General features: G+C 39.4%; 1 protein-coding gene across 4 annotated transcripts in view; it reads left to right on the forward strand.

The window, feature by feature from the left end:
* The window catches only part of LOC143028277 (uncharacterized), a 1448808-nt gene that overhangs the window by 1083232 nt on the left and 344849 nt on the right, over positions 1-20727 (forward strand). For 3 of the 4 annotated variants that reach the window (XM_076190136.1, XM_076190134.1, XM_076190137.1), the window contains exons 12-15: positions 16-101; positions 3013-3188; positions 5782-6015; positions 14315-14482. In XM_076190136.1, coding sequence (XP_076046251.1) covers positions 16-101; positions 3013-3188; positions 5782-6015; positions 14315-14482 — 664 coding nt within the window. The remainder of the gene's footprint in view (positions 1-15; positions 102-3012; positions 3189-5781; positions 6016-14314; positions 14483-20727) is intronic. The other variant, XM_076190135.1, reaches the window with a different exon arrangement.

The raw sequence follows: 20727 nt of genomic DNA on the forward strand, positions 1-20727 counted from the left end.
TTTGATTACCAACAGTTGGAAAAGGATCAGAAGTCTCCTACTGAGGTACCAATTCGAAGAGTCCGACCATCTAGATTTTCGCGCAAGGAAAGAAATGCCAGGTAAGAAGGCCTTTAAGGATTTGTTGAAGACAGAGTTAAATGTCAGTATTCTCTTAACTTATCATTATTGTTATTTGTTATCATTTTTAATTTTTTTTTTCAACCTCCTCAATATGAGTTGCATAATTGCACGGCTTATGTACTCAGCTGCCTGATGTACGATGATTCTATGATGCATCATAATGTGTGCATTATAAAATACAAAGTTATAGCTGTAGTATTCCTTCTCTTTCACCCTGAATGTTGATAATCACAGAAAATGCAATCAAACTTGTTCACAGAATATGAGGTCACTAGCTACAACTACATACATACATACATACATATACCAAGGCTTTCTCCCCTTACAAGGGGGGTAGCCAAAAAGAAAAAGGCATAAAATCATTCCCACCCATTCCATCCCTGAATACACTCCATACCCCTCCACCCTCCCTCTTATCTTAGCACCTCCTGAATGACGGGTCATCCCTGCACCTTGTCCACTGCCCTGGGTCAGAAGCAGTGTCGCAAGACACAGCACATCCACAGCAAGGCTGCTTCATTAAATCGGCGACCCCCCCTCTCCGTCCCCTCATTGCATAAAATGAGAGGACGGGGAGAAATCCCTTCGGGCTGCGTCAAATTTTGCTCACACATACTACCTCACCCCCCATCCACCTGCCCATTCCACCTCATGCTATCACAACATCATCCATATACAACCATTCTCCATTCACCCCTGTCTTCTGTCCTCTCCCGTCCTTCCTCAACAGACATTCCCCTTTTCCCCAAAGCCCCCTTTACCCCATCCATCCACCTCATCCTAGGACATCCCCTCATGTTCACTCCCTCCACATCTGCCTTCCACACCTCTTTTACCAGTCTTTCTTCACTCATTCTTTCCATGTGTCCAAACCATCCCAATATTCTTTCATCAACCCTATCTCCCAGCTCCTTTTCCACCCCTGTTCTCCTCCTCACCTCCTCATTTCTCACTCTATCTAGCCTAGTAACCCCCATCATACTTCTCAGACACCTCATCTCAAGCACATTCAAACTCCTTCTCTCTTCTTCTCTTATGTTCCATGTTTCTGCCCCATACAGTGCTGTTGGCTTCATACAGTCTCCTCTTATCATCCATTCCCAAATGTCTATTCCTCATTACACTCTTTAATCCACCAAGGCATTTACTCACTTCTCTCAATCTACATTCTACCTCCACCTTCACTCCACCTTTCCCTGCCACATTTGCACCTACACAACTACAAAATAAATATAATATGGATCCTGATGCAGGCAACCTTCTATACCCACTCGTGCCTCATTACGCAGGGATTGGCATCATCATATGCTGTGGGTTACAAGGGAAAACAGGGTGTGGGATGGTTGGAGGGTGGATGCACATCTTGGCTGACTACCTCCCTTGTGAGTAGGAAGAAGCCTTTTGTTATATAGGTAAGATAGAGTGAAATGTCAAATATGTTGGATAGGGTGAGAAATGAGGAGGTGAGGAAGAGAGCAGGGGTATAAAGGGATTTGACTTACAGGACTGATGAAAGAGTATTGGGTGATTTGGGTACATGGAAAGAATTAGTGAAGAAAGATTAGCAGTAAGAGTTTGGAAAGCTGAGGTGTATGGAGTGAACTTGAGGGGAGGACCAAAAATGAGATGGATGGATGGGATGAAAGGGCCTTTGAGCCAAAAAGGAATGTCAGTTGAGGAGGAAAGGGAGAAGGTATGAGATAAATGTGAGTGGAGAATGTTTGTGTGTGAATGATATCTTGATGCAGCCCGAGGGGGGATTTCTCCTCATCTTCTCTATTTTCCACATGGGGGGGATGAAGAGGGAGGGTCACTATGTGAATGATGCATCCCTGCTGTAAGTGTGCTGTGTCTTGCTACATTGCTTCTGACTCGTGCAGTGGGCATAACACAGGGATGACCCTTCATCCATAAGGAGCTAAGATGAGAGGGAAACAGTGGGTGGTGGATGGGAGTGGGTGCATGCCCTAGCTGGCTACCTCCTTTATGAGGGGAAAGAGGCCCTTAGTATGTAGATGGGTTATTATTGTATCTCAGTTGTATTTAATTTTCTTTATGTTGGATATTACTATAATGTTGGGCTTGTTTAATTTTTCAAGTTTTATGTTTGCTATTGGTCTAATTGAATGGGAAATGCTCTGTCAGAATGGTAGATCTATCAAGGGGTTCTTCCCCCTTATAATGGAGGTAGCCAGATTGATAGACATGATAACCAATGTTTGTCACCTAGACATATAAAGGTTCCTTGCAGGGTTACAAAAAAGTAACAACAAGAGAAGAGAGTATGATACATATACTGTACAAATACAACACAATGTAAAATTGAAAAATGCTGTCCAAACAAAGAATGTTTTAATGTTTTTTCATATTTCAAAACCACTAGTTCATTACCATCATAAATAAAAAAGTTGCACAAAAATTAAATGGACTCTTGACAGAAAATAATTTTGAATGCTAAAGGCTGAAAATTTGGACTGCAAATTATGGAATGATTATTATTCATAAATCTAATTGGAAACGCATTTGTACTGAGTTATCTGAGTACATACATACACCAAGGGTCTTTTCTGCTTTACAAGGGAGGTAGCCAAAGTCAAATTTCATAATTCCACTCCCACCCATTTCATCCCCACCCACTCCACTCCCATTCACCAGCCCTCCCTCCCTCCTTTTCTTGGCTCCTCCTGGATGATGGGCCATCCCTGCATCTTGCCCATTGCCCAAGGTACTGAATTAGATGTGGGTCAACAGATAAATTGATTGTTTATTGGATTTTACAGTCAGTTACCTAGGAGCCTTGGATCTCCTGCACGAGACTGAAGGCAATAGATAGATTGATTGATTGATAGATTCCAAAACAAAGGTTAACCAGTATCCTTCATCCAACAGATGTGCAACCCAACCAGTGACCGAAGATGAAGTGACCCAAGCTGCACGACTTGCTGACAGCACTAACAGTGAAGGGAACTCCTCAGACTCTGTGCCCTCAAATATTATCTCAGCATCCATTAGTGCACTCTCCGCCTCAACCTCTGCGTCAACTACTAGTGTCAGGAAAGAACCTCGTAAGTGCCTCTTGCACCACTAGAGCCTTGTCAAACTTCTTTGTTTTATTTATTTACTGAGATGTAGTACTGATTGATAAAGCACCAGGCTATCACCTGATCACAGCAGTGAATATTTTGTGCCATTTTGATGCCTGAACACTCAAAGGATGGGGTGCAGACTTTACTTAAAATCCTGCTTAGTAAACGAGAGTACAGATAGTTGTTTTAATCACCAATTTGGAAATATTGCATTAATTAGATATTGCCCAATGCATTACATGATTTTTATGTAACTCGTTTCTTGATGAAAATTTTTATCCCAAATCATACTCAAATAGGTAGTAAATTTCTGAATCTCGTTTCTTTAATTTTATAGCATTATTATTTTATAATAAATTTTTTGCTCGTTCAGTATTTAGCATTTGACAAAGAATTTATTTGAAAGAAACCATTTTATACCTCACAACTGGTTTTGTCACAGGAATAAATTGGTGAGAAACTTGTATAAAACTCTGAACCAAGCATGGATAAATGTATAAACTATTGATACCAATAAATGATATATAATTATAAAGTAAAGAATGGCAGGATTTTTTGTAATTGTTCTACACTGCAGATTCCACTTGTTGTTGCAAAAAAATCAGCATGTTAGGACATGTTAGCAACTGTTGTACTGCACTTCTCTGCCAAAGCCATGTAGGCAAGACAAACAGTGGCTATTTTCTGGATTAGCCTGGAGTATTCAATGGAAATGCCTTTGTAATCTGTTCTGAATAACTTGATGGAGATTATGTTCACAAAGTCCCCTGGTTTATCTTGACTGGATCTCATGGAATGTTGAGTAATCCTTCACAGTTTTGACGGAATGTTCAGTGATCACCTTTGTATCTTTTTGTAAATGTCTTAGGGGATTAAAAATTGTAATGAGAAATAGGCATTTAGGAATGGATACAAAGAGGAAATTATATGAAGGGATGATTATGCCAACAGCACTGTATAGGGCAGAGACTTGGAATTTAAGAGAGAGGAAAAGTAATGTCTTTGAGATGAAGTCTTTGAGAAGTATGGTAGGGGTTACAAGGTTGGATAGAGTGGGAAATGAAAAGGTGAGAAGGAGAGTTGGGGTGGAAAAGGAGGTGGCAGATAGGGCCAATGAAAGAGTATTGAGATGGTTTGGACACATGGAAAGAATAAGTGAAGAAAGATTAGTAAAAGAGGTGTGCAAGGCAAAGGTGGAAGGAGTGAACTTGGGGGGACAACTGAGGATGAGATAGATGGATGAGGATAAATGGGCATTGAGCAAGAGGGGAATGTTTGATGAACAAGGAAGGGAGAAGACAGGAGATAGGGTTGAATGGAGAATTGTTGTGTATAGATGATACTGTGATGCAAGGAAGGTAGGGGGTTGAGGATGGAGGGGTTAAGGAGTGGTTATGTGTGAATGATATTTTGATGAAGCCCGAGGGGATTTCTCCCCGTCTCCTCTATTGTCCGCATGGGGGGAAGGAGAGGGGGTCACCAATTAAATGAAGCAACCTTGTGAATGTGCTGTGTCTTGCTGCATTACTTCTGACCCAGGGCAGTGGGTGGGATACAAGGATGACCCATCATCCATGAGGAGCTAAGATGAGAGGGAGGAATGGGTGGTAGATAGGAATGGAATGGGTAGGAATGGATATATGCATTTTGAGCTGGCTACCTCCCTGGTAAGGGGGAAAAAGCCCTTGATATATAGATAGGCTCATGTATCTTGTGGAATATTATGAAATTATTCTCAGATCTCATGGAATGTTCAGTTATCAGTCTTCTCTAGTGGAATGTCCATTAATAATTGTTAAATATTATGAAATGCCCTGCTTTCTATAATTCTGTTTATTTCTTCCCATTAATATGCATATTATCCATATAACTGAAAAAAAAGGAAAAAGATAAATGAATAGATAAAATCCCATCAAGTAGATCAGAGCAGATTACAGTTAATTTAGATTCAAGAGTCACTAACGGATTTTGAGCTTTTAATGATCACAATGCAAAAGTATGTGATACTTATTTTTTCTTTCTTTTTTGTTTGCTGATTTTGATACATTAAGTCGTCATTTAGTTTTTCAATTTTTTTTCAATCGCCTTTAGAAGGTGTGTGTGTGTGTTTATGTCACAGCATTTGCTGGAATTAAATACTGATTGACAAGGGAAGGTTAATGAATGCACACACAAGAGACACAACATGTTTACCATCTAGGCATTTGGCTTCAGAGTTTGGCTTTTGTTTTCTTGGAGTTTGATGATTGGCTAACCTGGCATAACATACAGAAGTTCGGAGTGCTTTTGGTTTTGAACCATATGACAAATATTTATTAGAATATTACTGGTTCGTTTATCTAGAGTCAATAATAGTTTATCACTTCATTTATGATGCTTTTGTTGATGTTTGATAGAAAATTTAGTTAAGTGAATTACACAATATTTTGTCATTTTCAAGAATGTGGTATTCTTTTGTTGTATGGTCATAACCTAAAGCACTTCTGGTGTTGAACAAGATACCCCAACACCTGCACACCAGTAACCACATATCTCCTTCTGAACTACCCCTCACAAACTCACTACTAACCAGCCCCTCGGAGTCTTGGGCGGAGCGTTGGTGCTCGAGTGGCACTTTGGATGCGGAAGTTGGAGGAGGAGCAAGCCACCGCTCCAACGCCCTCACCTGCCCTCGAAGCAGCAGCAGCGGCAGCAGTAAGGCGCCGGTCGTGGCGGTACAAGACACAACCAGTTACCGTGGAGGAAGTGGCCTCGGCCATGAGTCTGGGTGTAGGAAAAGGGCCCTCCCCGACAGATGAAGGCTTAGGTACTAATTCTATTGCCTTCTATTGGTCCCCTTCCTCGTAGAAATTTTGAAATGGAGATTGCAATGAATATCGATGAATTGGTGTGGATACAGTGTTGCAAAAAGGGATTTTATAGTTCATATGATGTCTTTGGTAGTGCTCTCTACCTGTCTATTTATGTCTGTATGTCCCTGTGTCTGTCTCTTTTTGCCTCTGTATCTGTCTCTCTATTCCTCTCTTTCTGCCTCTGTCTCTTTCTACCTTTGTGTCACTGCCTGTCTCAGTCACTGTCAATCTTTATCTCTCTCCCTCCCCCTCCCTACTCCCCCCCCCCCCTCCCCCCCCCCTCTCTCTCTCTCTCTCTCTCTCTCTCTCTCTCTCTCTCTCTCTCTCTCTCTCTCTCTCTCTCTCTCTCTCTCTCTCTCTCTCTCTCTCTCTCTCTCTCTCTCTCTCTCTCTCTCTCTCTCTCTCTCTCTCCCCCTCTTTCTCTCTTTTCCCCCTCTTTCCCCCTCTTTCCCCCTCTTTCCCCCTCTTTCTCTCTTTCCCCCTCTTTCTCTCTTTCCCCCCTCTCTCTCTCTTTCCCCGCTCTCTCTCTCTCCCCCCTCTCTCTCTCTCTCTCTCTCTATCTCTCTCTCTCTCTCTCTCTCTCTCTCTCTCTCTCCCTCCCTCCCTCCCTCCCTCTCCTATTCTCTTTTTCTACCTAGCAGCTCTCCCTTTTCTCTCTTTCCCCTCCCCCTTCCTAAGGCATAACAATGGTTTCTGTCCGTCAGCACCTGATTTTAGGTTGTTTGTTAATTTTCATCACTACTTCTTTTAAAAAGTAAATATAGGTATTTTCATTGCTGACAGATTTCGGGAGTCAAGGTAGTTTAAACCCTACTTTGTTAGGAGGTTCGTGGTAGGGGCATACTACATTAAATTTCCTGGTTCTGAAAGTACATTGCTAAAAGGCACCATCATAGTCTCTTCACAGAAGGGGGAATTACCGACTTCAAATTAAATTAAATTGAATACTTGTTAGGTTATTTATTTATTTATTTTTCCAATTTTTTTTTACCATAGCTCATGTCAACAAGTGCTTCAACATCAGATGAGTACATTAGGTCTTTCATCCCTCCAAGCTAATATTTTCTTTTTTGGTAATATAAAATTTGGGTAGATGAAACTTTAGGATCGTTTGAGCCAAAAGAATTTATTTATTTATTTGTTTTATTTTTTTATTTCTTTATTTATTTTTTTAAGATGTTCTTCAAAATTTGCTGTGGGGCTCGTGATATTCATCATGGGCAGTATGTTTATATCATACATTACTGTATATTCCCATTCAGCTTCTGTTATGATGAGCCAATTTAGTTACATTTATGTTACTTAGTAACTGGGTACATTAGCCTAGTCAGGTTGGCATAGGTCACCAAGAATTATGGTACTATTCTTCTGCACATGGAATTGTATGACAACAATATTCATTGAAAAAAAAATGGCATGTGATTGTTTAATAAATGCTAGATGATATGCACACCAATTTTGATATAATATAACCAATACTTGTCTACTGTCATGGTAAACCTGATTTTAGTTTATTTACAACGTTCTCACTACTGTATGGCATTTTATAGAGAAATTGGATGCATTATGATACCAAGAGGGGCCTGACTCGGTTCATTATCTGGGAACTCCCCCTTTGGGATGGGGCTAGGATGATTGCCTTCTGATGAAGGACTTTTTGGAACATGGAAATTTATTCTTGTATGCTGTTATTATTTACCTAATTGTATTATACAGGAAGGGAGCTATGCTCGTAGTAACCTGTTTTTGTATCTTTCAGCATCAAGTTTGTTCTTAAATTCTTGAATAGTATTTGGACACACTGTTGCTTTATCTAATTTATTCCAAAGTATCCACCACTCTGTGTGGGAAGCTATTCTTTGAACTAGGGTGCTTGCTGGCCAAGGGAGTTAGGGAGTTGTTACTTGTGATAAATGGCGGTTTAAACCATGCCAACAGTGAGTTGAACTTAAGGTATGTTTCAATAGATTCCATGCTACAAAGTACTCTGTAAGGGGCACTATCCTAGCCTCCTGATAGTGGGAGTTTGTGAAGTTAAACCAAATCATTATAAACTTACCTGTCAGCAGCCTTAAACCATTTCCAGTCCTGACATTGTATAACTGACCATAACAGATCATATTATTGTTTATTAAGATATTTACAGGTGATGTAAGAAGTTAATTTTCAATTACTGTATTAGAACTGTTTTTAATTTTCTATTACATAACTAGTTTTGTTTATAAGGGAGATTACTTTGTATAAAAATGTATCAAATACTCAATAATTGGAGATATATTTGCAAACTTTCAATATGTTATGTCAAATTTGGGTGTTCAATATAGTACATCTTCTCATATTCATTTCTGAATCATGAATGACTGCTCTAGTCATAAATGGATTCAATGCAAATTTCGATAAATGAAAATAGAAGAGACCCCTTGAGCAGAGCTCCTAACCTTTGTTATAATTGATGATGGTTTAACGTCACAAACTCCCCCCTATTGGAAGGCTAGGACAGTGCCCCTCACAGAGGACTTTGTAGCATGGAATTTAATGAATCATGCCCTTGGTTCAACTTTGCCAGTGGCAGGATTCGAACCAGCATCCCCTCAACCTTTGCCATGAGTAACAGCGCCCTAACCCACTCAGCCAGCGAGCTTCCCGGGTAAATGTAATTAAGTAAATACAGGTTAGCTACATAATAAGCTTGACCTAACAAGTGCCCTTTCTTTTTATTATATATGAATTGTGATGATTGTGCCAACAACACTGTATTGAGCAGAGACTTAGAATTTAAGAGAGGAAGAGAGGAAAAGTTTGAGCATGTTTGAGATGAAATGTCTGAGAAGTATGGTAGAGGTTACAAGGTTGGATAGAGTGAGAAACAAGGTGAGGAGGAGAGCTGGGGTGGTAAAGGAGATGGCAAATAGGGTTGATGAAAGAGTACTGGGATGGTTTGGTCACATTGAAAGAATAAGTGAAGAAAGATTAATAAAAGAGGTGTGGAAGGCAGTAGTGGATGGAGTGAACTTGAGGAGGCAACCAAGGATGAGAAGGATGGGTGGGGTGAAAGGGGCATTGAGCAAAAGAGGAATGTCTGTTAAGCAAGGAAGGGAGAAGGCAGGAGATAGGGATGAGTGGAGAATGGTTGTGTATAGATGAGGGTGGGGTGGGTAGGGAGTTGTTATGTGTGAATGATACTTTAATACTGCCCAAAAGGGATTTCTTCCATCTTTTCTTTTTCTGCATTAGGGGAAGGAGAGGGGGGGGAGTTGCTGATTAAGTGAAGCAGCCTTGTTGTGGATATGTTGTGTCTTTCTGGTTTGCTCCTGATCCAGGGCAGTGGGTATACAGGGATGACCTGTCATCCATGAGGAGCTAAGATGAGAAGGACGTGGGTGGAATGGGTGGGAGTGTATACATACGTTTTGACTTGGTTACCTTTCTGGTATATAGATATATGAATTAAGTCAAAAGTAATTGATGTAGTCATAATAAGTTGATGAAGATAGATTTTAAATGATTATCGGAGAAAGGAAGAATGCCTAATTAATAAAGATAGAACTTGGAGAAGGAGGAACAGCTAGCTTGTAGAGGTGTACATGAAGTAAAATAAAGGAACAGCAAATCTGCAGAGCTTGGTTGAAAGCCCATTTACTGAATACAAAGTTCCTAAGAACACGGAAAATCCCTTTACCAATTGACTGAATCCTCGAAATACATGAAGTCGATATTAATTGCAATCTACCCAACTGTTGACCCGAAAGAAGAAGAGGGATGTAATACATTTTTGCACACCCTGTGTTTTGTATGGTGATCTGTAGTTACCCAAAATGCAAATTGCATGATTGGTTATTTTTCCCCCTTCAGAATTTGCTACATGAATGTTACAACATGATTGCATCCACCTATATTTCTTGGTTACTCTTAATTCCAACACTGCATCCCCTTTTCTTTGTTTATTTATTATCTATATATTTTGTATTATGGTATTACACATCAAAAGTGGCTACTGACCCACCCTAGATGTTAGTTAGTTATATTTTTTCTCATGAAATATACTGGGACAAATTACATGGTGTGTGTTGTGTGTGTGTATATGTGTGTGTGTGTATGTATATATATACATATATATATATATATATATTTATATATATATATATATATATATATATATATATATATATATATGTTGAAACCACAAAAAAAAAAAACTGTGACCGAATATTTTTGTCTAATAAGATATCGTAAGGGTACAATGAAATCATACAAAGTGTAACATAATATATAATGAAAAAAGGGAAATCCAGAGAGGTCCCTAAGGGAAATCCCGGGAGGTCCCTAAGGTTCCAGAATTATCTTCAACAACTTTTTTATAATGAAATTGTCTAGTTTGTATAAACTCACTCATATTCATATTATTTTAAAAATTACCGGTACTTTTAATATAACAAGATTCAATTGAATCTTGTTATATTAAAAGTAATTTTGAAAATTATATGGATAGAGTTTGAGGTTTGAGTTAATACAAACTAAACAATTTTATTATTAAAAAGTTGTTGATGATAATTCTGGAACTTGAGACTCTGTGCAGAGCAGTTTCTGAACCTCTTTGGATTTCCCTTTTTTCAATGTATATTATGTCACACTTTGTATGATTTCTTTGCACCCATGAAGATGTCTTAATAGATGAAAATAATCAGTCACCATTTTTTCCCCCAGTGGTTTTGGCAGATTTAGTTTATCACATGTTTATGTAATTGATTTGCATATATATATATATATATATATATATATATATATATATATATATATATATATATATATATTTATATAATATATATATATATATATATATATATAATATGTGTTTGTGTATGTGTACACACACATATAACAAAAGACTTAAAAATGCTTGCTTGATACCTTCTCTTTTATTTATGTTCATATCATTAAAACATGATGTACAGTACATTCAAAATGTCAATATTATGATTACAGTGCAGATGATGTAGATGCTGAAATGCAACAATACTTCCATCTTGTGAATTACATATCTTTGAAATTAAAACCACACACTGACAAATATACAAAATGTGAAAACTTACATATTCACTGTCTTTGCATAGTTTACATTAGAGCAGCGTTTCCCAACCTTTTCCAACCATAGCATCCCTTGTTGTCATGTCTAAGTAGTCCCGCACCCCTATCTTGTTATTAGAAAGATAAAAGAAAGTGAAGTGTACCACTTGATTTATTTTTATGATTCCTTAGAACTGAAACAAATTGACAATATTATTTGTAGAAGAAAAGAACACCCTAGAAAAATAAAATAGCATGAAAAAGGTCAAATATGCACAATTAGGTAATCAACGATACATATATCAATGTGATTTTTCTGTGCATCACTTCGAGCACCCCCTATAATTGATTTCAGCATCCCCAGGGGGTGCTGGGACCCCAGGTTGGGAAACACTGCATTAGAGGCATTCAATTCTTTCTTTTGGTATTTTTTCATCTACACATTTTTAAACACTTACTCTTTTTTCAGTAAGTATACTTATTCAATGAGTGCTCCTAATATACAACTTCAAAACATTTTACTTTTCATCAAATGTACTTTCCCTGTCCCATCAGTATATTATTAACCTCTTCAGTACATTAGCATCCTTCATAAATTTTGCTTTGGCAAATGTGAGACAATTTTATTCTATTCAGGTTTGGAATTCAAACAGAAAGGAGTATGATTTTTTTAAATACAGATAATTTTGATAATTTCTCTCCTGTGCTAATAATCCAAAACCGAGGTGCAATTGTTAGTATCAAGGATATATATATTATTCTTATCAATATTAATAATTGATTTATTCAATCATTTTTTCATTTATTATTTATTTTATTTTATTTATTATTATTATTACTTTTTTAAGATGGGGCCTACACCAGCATTTTTTATGATGACTGACACTGAAAACACTGAATAGGATTGTCTTGCATTTGTCAGAATATAAACAATGAATTATATTACCATGTTGAAGGGATCTTACGACAGCAATTAATAGATAATGTATATCAAACCTTGCATGGTATATATCCATTGAATGTATGTTATCTACATCTATCCCCTCTTATGGTAGGGCTTAATAAAACTGAGCAATAGTCTAAATAATTAACTTTCTCAATACTGTGCTAGACATTATAATTTCCATTATGGATAAACCCAGTTGATTTCATTTAGTTGAATGGGGTTGGATCCCAAACTAAAATTGTTTTTCAATTAATAAAATAAAAATCTTGCTGGTTGCCAAGACTGGTTTCCCAAGGGCCTTGGGTCTCCTGCAAGAAAGATCTTGGGCAATAGATTGATTAATTGATCAATCAAACTGCTTTTCGGTATCAAATATACATAGGCAATATATTTATTGATCAAACTGATGTTCAGTCATTAATAAAAACCCCAAGTGAATAGTATTGTGTGACATAAGAAAGGACAAAATATTAAAAATGGGACAGTACCGAGATATTAATTATCCCAATTCTGTACTGAATGTACTTAATCAGTTAATTATTTGGTAAAGTAGTTTAAAACTCTCCTTTATCATTTTGTACTTAATGATAGATTATTAGAGTAAAATCCTCATAGAGGATCTTGTGAAATAGTTTCCAGTTCGTGGATAAGAGATTCAAGGTTCCTCATCCCTCCCTCTCACTCCCTCTCCCTTGCCCTTGCTTGCCCACTCACTCTCTTATCTTCCATTCAGTCGTATGTAATTGCTCTCTCTCTATTCAATGGCATGTAATTGCTCTCCCTCTCCCCCTCTCCTCTTATCTCTATTTTTTTTTTTTTTCTCTCTTTTCTTTCTTTCTTTATTCTTCTTCACTTCTTGGCCTTTGTTTCTTGATTTTCCCTCCCTGCTCTTTGTCCCTCACTCTTCATACTCAGCTCTCCATACTACGCTCTTCTTTCTTTTTTCTTTGTCCCACTTTCTTCATTCCTCTCCTTTCATTTCCTATTCTTCATCTCTTTGTCCCATGCTCTTTGTCACCTAGTTATCCATTTTTTGGTACCTGCTCTTCATCATCCACTCTGTCCTCCAGCGTCTCAAACTCTCATGCTCTCACTCCCGTGCCTGCTCTTAGTTTTGGGACTGAATGAATCTGTCAGTAACGGCTGAATTGTCACATCCTTTCATGGGAATGTCATCATAAAAAATGTACGTTATTCACTCTAAGGAAAAAAAGTTCTTCCTCTTCTTTTTTTCTTTTAATTTTCTAAGTTGACCATCAAGACAGAGGCAGATTTTATATATTTTTTGAGGGCAAATGTTTTGCAGTCTTGTTCAGCAGGGAGGGTAATTCTCAACTGAAGAAGATTTTTGTGACGACTAAAATGTCCTTTTGGCCAGGGTTTGACCTGCAGGTGAACAAGATTGCTTGACATTACGTTCAGAAGATTCTATAAAATATGTCTGTGTTAAAGTGGTTGATAATGAGAAAGTGCTTTAGTGTTGAGTCCTCCGTACTCTTGTTCATAGATATCTTTTACATTTTCCCCCTCAGTATGTTTGATTTGATTTGATAAGAATCTAATGTACTTGTGTACTTTTGTAGTACTTCTTGATCCCTTCATGTTTGGCTCTCATTCCTTTTGTATGTTTGTGTTTTGATGTGACTGATTTCTTGTATCTTTATTTATATTTTTGGGGCTAGGATTTAGTAAGTATTTCAACCTATGTTAATAGTTTTTCAACCATGGATGGAATTTATTATTGAACAGTAATGTAGATTATCATTATCTGCTAGATTACATTCTCATGTATAGTTTTTACACGACATAGTCATCTAATGTTTATTTATTTTGTCACAGATTTATTTTATATAGGTCATTGAATATTTAAAGATTAGTATTCATCATAAAAAAAAGTAATAATGGGGATTTTAATTTGATAATAAAAAATTTTGAAAGTCAAATTGTGTTTCCATGTTTGTTAGTGTACACTTTAGATTGATAGTTAAAATTAGATGTTGATTTGCACATTATGGGATGTTCACTTAACTTTTGTTATCATAGAAAAAGGAGTAGGTTTTTGTGAAAATTTAAGGTATATAAATGAGAAATTAAATCTACTTGATATGTAAATATTAATATTTTGGGTCCCTCATTATCATATGTATATATGAATGCATTCTGGAAATGATTTCGAACAAGAATTGTCTTTTATTTTGATGAAACTAATTCTTCTCTTGGTGATCCCATTTCCTCTGGTTCAGAAGATAGCTCATCCTGGTCCTTCCGAGGTGCCAGGGAGGCAGTGGCATTAAATGCTGCCGAGGTTCTCCAAGGGCTCATGCCTGGTGCACAACGAAAGAAACCTGAAGGCAGAAGAACGTCCATAAACGAACCTGAGGAAGACTCTTCACATTCAGACAGCGTCAAGGGTAAGTAGGAAAATAATTTTCATCGTAAGAAAACCTAACTGTACATGTGTATGTATTGGTACCCTCTCAGCTGAAATGTTGGTAGATACTTGCATGTGATGGCTAAGTTCGTGCTTATCCACACATCTTGTCTTATCTTTTGCATTATATTGTTCAGATCCAAATAGCAATTTATTTAGATATATCCAAGACTGGAATATGCATCAATAGTATGGTCCCCACACAGAGTGAAGGATATAAGCAAGATTAAGAGAATACAAATGGCAGCAACTAAATTGGTCCTCAGCCTGGCAGATGAACTGTAGGAGGAAAGACTAAAAGTACTGGGTCTGCCAACTTTGAAAAATCAAATAGAGAGGTGACATGATTACAGTATTTAGGTCACTAAAGTAAAGGGGATAGATTGCATTGATAGAAGAGGTCTCATGATTAAAGATGTGTAGATCTTTCTATCAGTCAATTTATTGTCAATCTGTTGATCCTACTTGCAGAGTTGTCTCCACAGTAGACAATCCTTGGAGTAAAATGAAAATGATGTTCACAGAACTCATGATTTGAGCAAATTGAATGATTGTGCTGAGAGCTGCTTAGATTGAGAAGGGTGGCTTCATGGAGACTTGCTTAGGGAATGTGTAGAGAATGGTGTTGGTATGCAAGTGAAGTGGCAAGCCCCATGGCATATGTTGTTGTTGTTGTTGTTGTTGTCGTTCCCTAGACTGTCTGTCCGAGCAGTCCCGTCTCCCCAAGGAAGGCCACAGCCGAAACTGGGTTTTCCCACAAATCCTTTATAGAGTGTATGTTGTGTTGTTTGCGTGCATGATTGTGTATAATGCAGTCTTCCATTATGTGTTGTATGGTATGGGGTGAAGTGTTACATCCTGGGCAGCTGTTCACAACACGGTCGTCCAGCCTCTTCTGGTAGCTTAGAAGTGCTGGGTGGTGACCGCATCGCAGTCTGGCCAAGTGGACTCTGTCCTTTCGTGGGAGAGAGGATTCAGAAGGGTGGATATCAGGGGGTCTGGCATGCAGCAGTGTGTTGTCTTTCAGTGTGTTAATGGAGCGGTGAGTGATATGATTATGAATATGTTTCCGGAGGCTGGTATTTGGTGGTTGTGGAGGAAGAGAAGAGAGTATCTGTGCGTAATAAAGGTCTTTGGGTGTAGTTTTAATGTTTCTTGGTGTGTGTGGGTGTTCTGCTATGTAGTGTAGCGGGTGTGATGTGTTTGTGGTGGCTGCAGCAAGTGTTTGTGTGCCTCTCATGTCGAGGTGGTCCTTGACTTTGAGGACTTTTGTTTCATGGTGTAAATGGTCTGTAGGTGATGTATTTGTGCAGCCTGTAATTGTTTTTAGGGCTTTGTTTTGTATGATTTGAAGGGTGTTGTGGTGTGTCTCACTGAGATTAGGAGCCCATGCAGGACTCGCATAATTCATCACTGAGCGTATGCATTGTTTGTATATTGTTATATTAGTTTCTTTGTTTTGTCCATATGTTCCCCATCAGTTATGATGAATTTGTTGCTTCATCTATTATAAGAGACATTTCTAATACAGTAGTTATATAATCAACCCTCAAGCATATGTTAGAAGTAAAGCATAAAGGAGAAACTGCATTTACCAAAGGATTTTCTCATTTTTTAGCCTGCTGCACCTAGAGTAGATGTTGCTTTCTTCCAACTACCTTTGGGCACTTACATACATGTGTCTCTTGTGGTAGAGACAGATGCTCATAGTTCCTCATGTTTGCTGTGCTGTTTTAGATGTCACACATTCTGTTGACACCACCTCTTCTTACTTATTCCTTTGGCAGGGGGATAAGAATGCTGACATTGTTCCATACATGTTGTCAAAGATGATTAAATGGGATGCAGTGAGGGACTGGGGATTCCCTCTGTATTTTTCTTCCACAAAAGGATAAGACTTTGACTTGGCCACTCTATTAGTAAGGGGAAAAATTTTGGTCATTGATACATATAATGTATGCATACATGGAATACATGTTCCTTGACCTAGAGAAGGCATTTGATCAAGTATCTCACAGTCGACTTGAGCTATTCCTTGGGAAGCGAACCCATTACAAAAGAAAAAGAGGAGAAAGACTTGGGAGTGTTGATAAAAAGTGACCTGTCATCTGACAGACACATCAGCAGGATTGTCGAGGAGACATATGGACTACTGCAGAAGATGAAAGTGGTATTCCACTATACAGATGAAGAGATGATGAAAAAACTCATCAAAACCCTGATACATCCAATACAGCAGTGTGTATCAGTAGTATGGTCCCAACACAGAGTGAAGGATATAAGCAAGATTGAATGAATACAAAGGGAAGCAACCAAACTGGTCCCCAGCCTGGTAGATGAACTGTAGGAAGAAAGACTAAAAGTACTGGGTCTGCCAACTTTGAAAAATCAAATAGAGAGGTGACATTATTACAGTATTTAGGTCACTAAAGTAAAGGGGATAAATTGCATTGATATAAGAGATCTGATTAAAGATGGGAGGGCTTTAAGAAGTTATGGAAGTAAATTAAAAAAAGACCACATGTTGAAAGGATGTGAAGAAATGCAGTTTTCCATATAGATGCATAAATATGTGGAATAGCTTAGATGGTGATATAGTCCAAGTTCAAGCAATACACAAGTTCAAATCCAGATGTGATTATTGGAAATCAAAGATATAGATTAAGTTGGAACTGTACATGAATTTGAGTCTAGGTATGTTAGAAAATTAGAGAATAGATGGGACCCAATGAGCATTACTCCTTTCCTGTATACTACAATTAGGTAAATAAATTTAGGTAAATTAGGTAAATATATACACATCAAAAGACTATTTCCTCCTTGCAAGGGTTGCCCAAATCAAAGACTACACCCATTCCACACCTATTATAAAACCCATTTGTTGTCCTTCCCATCTTAGCTATCATGGATGAAAAGTCATCCCAGTACCCCATTCACTGCTCAGATTGGAGGCAATGGAGCATGATATAGCACCTCCACAGCAGAGACCAATGTCTGAAGTTGATTTATCCCCACTGCTTCATTACCCCTTGCCACTCCCCCTTCCACCCCTCCATTTGAGAAAATACATACATACATACATACATATACCAAGGCTTTTCCCCCTTACAAGGGAGGTAGCCAAAAAGGGAAAGGCATAAAAACACTCCCACCCATTTCATCCCTACATACACTCCACACCCCTCCCACCCTCCCTCTCATCTGAGCACCTCCTGGATGACGGGTCATCCCTGCACCCTGCCCACCGCCCTGGGTCAGAAGCAGTGTCGCAAGACACAGCACATCCACAGCAAGGCCGCTTCATTTAATTGGCGACCCCCCCTCTCCGTCCCCCCTTGCATATAAGGAGAGGACGGGGAGAAATCCCTTTGGGCTGCGTCAAAATTTACTCACACACACTACCCCACCCCCCACCCCCCTGCCCATTCCTCCTCATGCAATCACAACATCATCCATATACAACCATTCTCCACTCACCTCTGTCTTCCGTCCTCTCCCTTCCTTCCTCAACAGACACTCCCCTCTTCCCCAAAGCCCCCTTCACCCCATCCATCCACCTCATCCTAGGACATCCCCTCATGTTCACTCCCTCCACATCTGCCTTCCATACCTCTTTTACTAGTCTTTCTTCACTCATTCTTTCCATGTGTCCAAACCATCCTAATATTCTTTCATCAACCCTATCTCCCAAATCCTTTTTCACCCCTGTTCTCCTCCTCACCTCCTCATTTCTCACTCTATCCAGCCTAGTAACCCCCACCATACTTCTCAGACACCTCATCTCAAACACATTCAAACTCCTTCTCTCTTCTTCTCTTATGTTCCACGTTTCTGCCCCATACAGTGCTGTTGGCACAATCACTCCTTCATACAGTCTCCTCTTCGCATCCATTCCCAAATGTCTATTCCTCATTACACTCTTTAATCCACCAAGGCATTTACTCGCTTCTCTCAATCTACATTCTACCTCCACCTTCACTCCACCTTTTCCTGCTACACTTGCACCCAAGTATCTAAAACTATCCACTTCCTCCAGTCGCTCTCCCTTAATGTTCACTTCCAGTCTACTGCCACTTTCACCCCTTGTACATCTCATCACCTTACTTTTACCTACATTTATCTTCAGCTTTCTTCTATCACATACTCTCCCAAACTCTGTCACCAGCTTCCTCAATCCCTCCTCTGACCCTGCCACAAGCGCAGTGTCGTCTGCAAACAACAGCTGGCTCACCTCCCACTTTTCTCCATTTTCTTTAACCATCTCCAATCCCTGACCCACTACCCTAGCATTCACCTCTCGCACCACCCCATCCATGTATAAGTTGAACAGCCAGGGCGACATAACGCATCCTTGACGAAGTCCCACCTTTACTTCAAACCACTCACTCTCTCCATTTCTAATCCTGACACAAGTTCTACTACTCTCATAAAAACTCTTGACAGCTCCCAGAAGCTTTCCTCCTATCCCATAAATCTGCATAACCTCCCACAGTGCCTTTCTGTCTACCATTTGAGAAAATAGAGTAGACAAAAAGAAACCCTTTTGTATTTGTTGGATGTCTGTTTTCATGGTTGTTGGAAACCCTAGTGTGGATGTATAAATATGCATTGTTTGTATACAGTAAGATCCTGTAGCTGCCATTGTCCTTCATTCAAGCTCTTATTTGCTTTTATTGTGTGGTCTTTAATGTGTGGGGTGAAGGTTGTGTGTGTATCAGATGTGAAGGCCAGCTCTTTTGGGATTTTGGTTCGTGAGAGAAGTAACAATGAGGTGACGAGTCTGTGGGCAAAGCCTTTGGCCTATACACTTTAATTAAGGATTGTTGGTGCAGGTGAGTCGCTGCTGAGAATTGAAGAGGAGTGTGGTACTTGAACCCATAACTAAGCAAATGCAAGGTCAGCACGCGGTTCCAATTACTCCATTAGCATACAAGAGGTTGACCATTTAATCAGATTGTTGGCTACTTCCGAGATTCATGTTAGACACAAGTTTAGAAGGACTCACGGCAACAGTTTATGGACAGATCGTCAAGTGTGAAGTGTTTGTAGGATTGTCTCGACGCTGATGCTGCAACAGAGGAACAGTCAATCAGGTATCAATTAGGGGTTCCAGATGCCATTGCAGGGAATAACCTCATATGTCTTTCTTCAGGTCAGGAAATCCTGAAGTGACAAGTTCCAAGTAAAACATTTTGTCCATCTTTGTCCACCGTCTGGTGGTAGAAAAATATCTCCCTCACTCTTTCTCCCTCTTTCTCTCTCTCTCTCTCTCTCTCTCTCTCTCTCTCTCTCTCTCTCTCTCTCTCTCACTCTCTCTCTCTCTCTCTCTCTCTCTCTCTCTCTCTCCTCTCTCTCTCTCTCTCTCTCTCACTCTCTCTCTCTCTCTCTCTCTCTCTCTCTCTCTCTCTCTCTCTCTCTCTCTCTCTCTCTCCTCTCTCTCTCTCTCTCTCTCTCTCTCCTCTCTCTCTCTCTCTCTCTCTCTCTCTCTCTCTCTCTCTCTCTCTCTCTCTCTCTCTCTCTCTTTTTCTTTTCTTTCTTTCTTGATCTTTTTCTCAATTTTCATCTTTCTCTTTATTTCTTTTTCCTTTCCTTTCTCGTTTTCTCTCTTCCTCCTTTCTATCTGTTTATTTCTCCCCCCTCACTCCCCCCACCGAAGACAGCCCCCCTGTGTGCCGACTAGAATTATATTTCGATAATTTAAGATATTAGATAATTGTAATTCTCGTTGTTGAAGAGAGAGACCGAATTCTCTCTCGGTCGGGCTGAGTGTCTCTCAGAGTGCTGAATGAAAGTGTCTTGCATTGAAGGGGACACAGGACAACAACTCCTAAGAGTTCTTCTGGAAAAAGAATGGAGAAGAAAGGAAGAAAGAAAGCCCCTCAAAAAAAAAAAAGAAGGAATATTTGCCTTCCGCCTTTCCTGGAAGACGCCCAGGGAGGCCGGGGGGGGGGGGGGCCCCGACGGGGTCGTGATAGCACAGGGAGTGGGGTGGAGGACAAGACTCTTCTGACTCTCGACCACCTCCTCCCCTCCCCTTCCTTCCCCCTCCCCTTCCTTCCCCCTCCCCTTCCTTCCCCCTCCCCTTCCTCCCCCCTCCACTCCTCCCCCCTCCACTCCTCCCCCCTCCACTCTTCTTATTTTTCGCCTCGTCTTCTGTCCCCTCATCAGCTTCCCCTCACTTCTCATCCTCCCTTGCGTCTTCCTTAGTTGTCATCTTTATCCTCT

This window comes from Oratosquilla oratoria, chromosome 9, assembly GCF_046742065.1.
Source record: "Oratosquilla oratoria isolate Oo_2021 chromosome 9, ASM4674206v1, whole genome shotgun sequence".
Lineage (NCBI taxonomy): Eukaryota > Metazoa > Arthropoda > Malacostraca > Stomatopoda > Squillidae > Oratosquilla > Oratosquilla oratoria.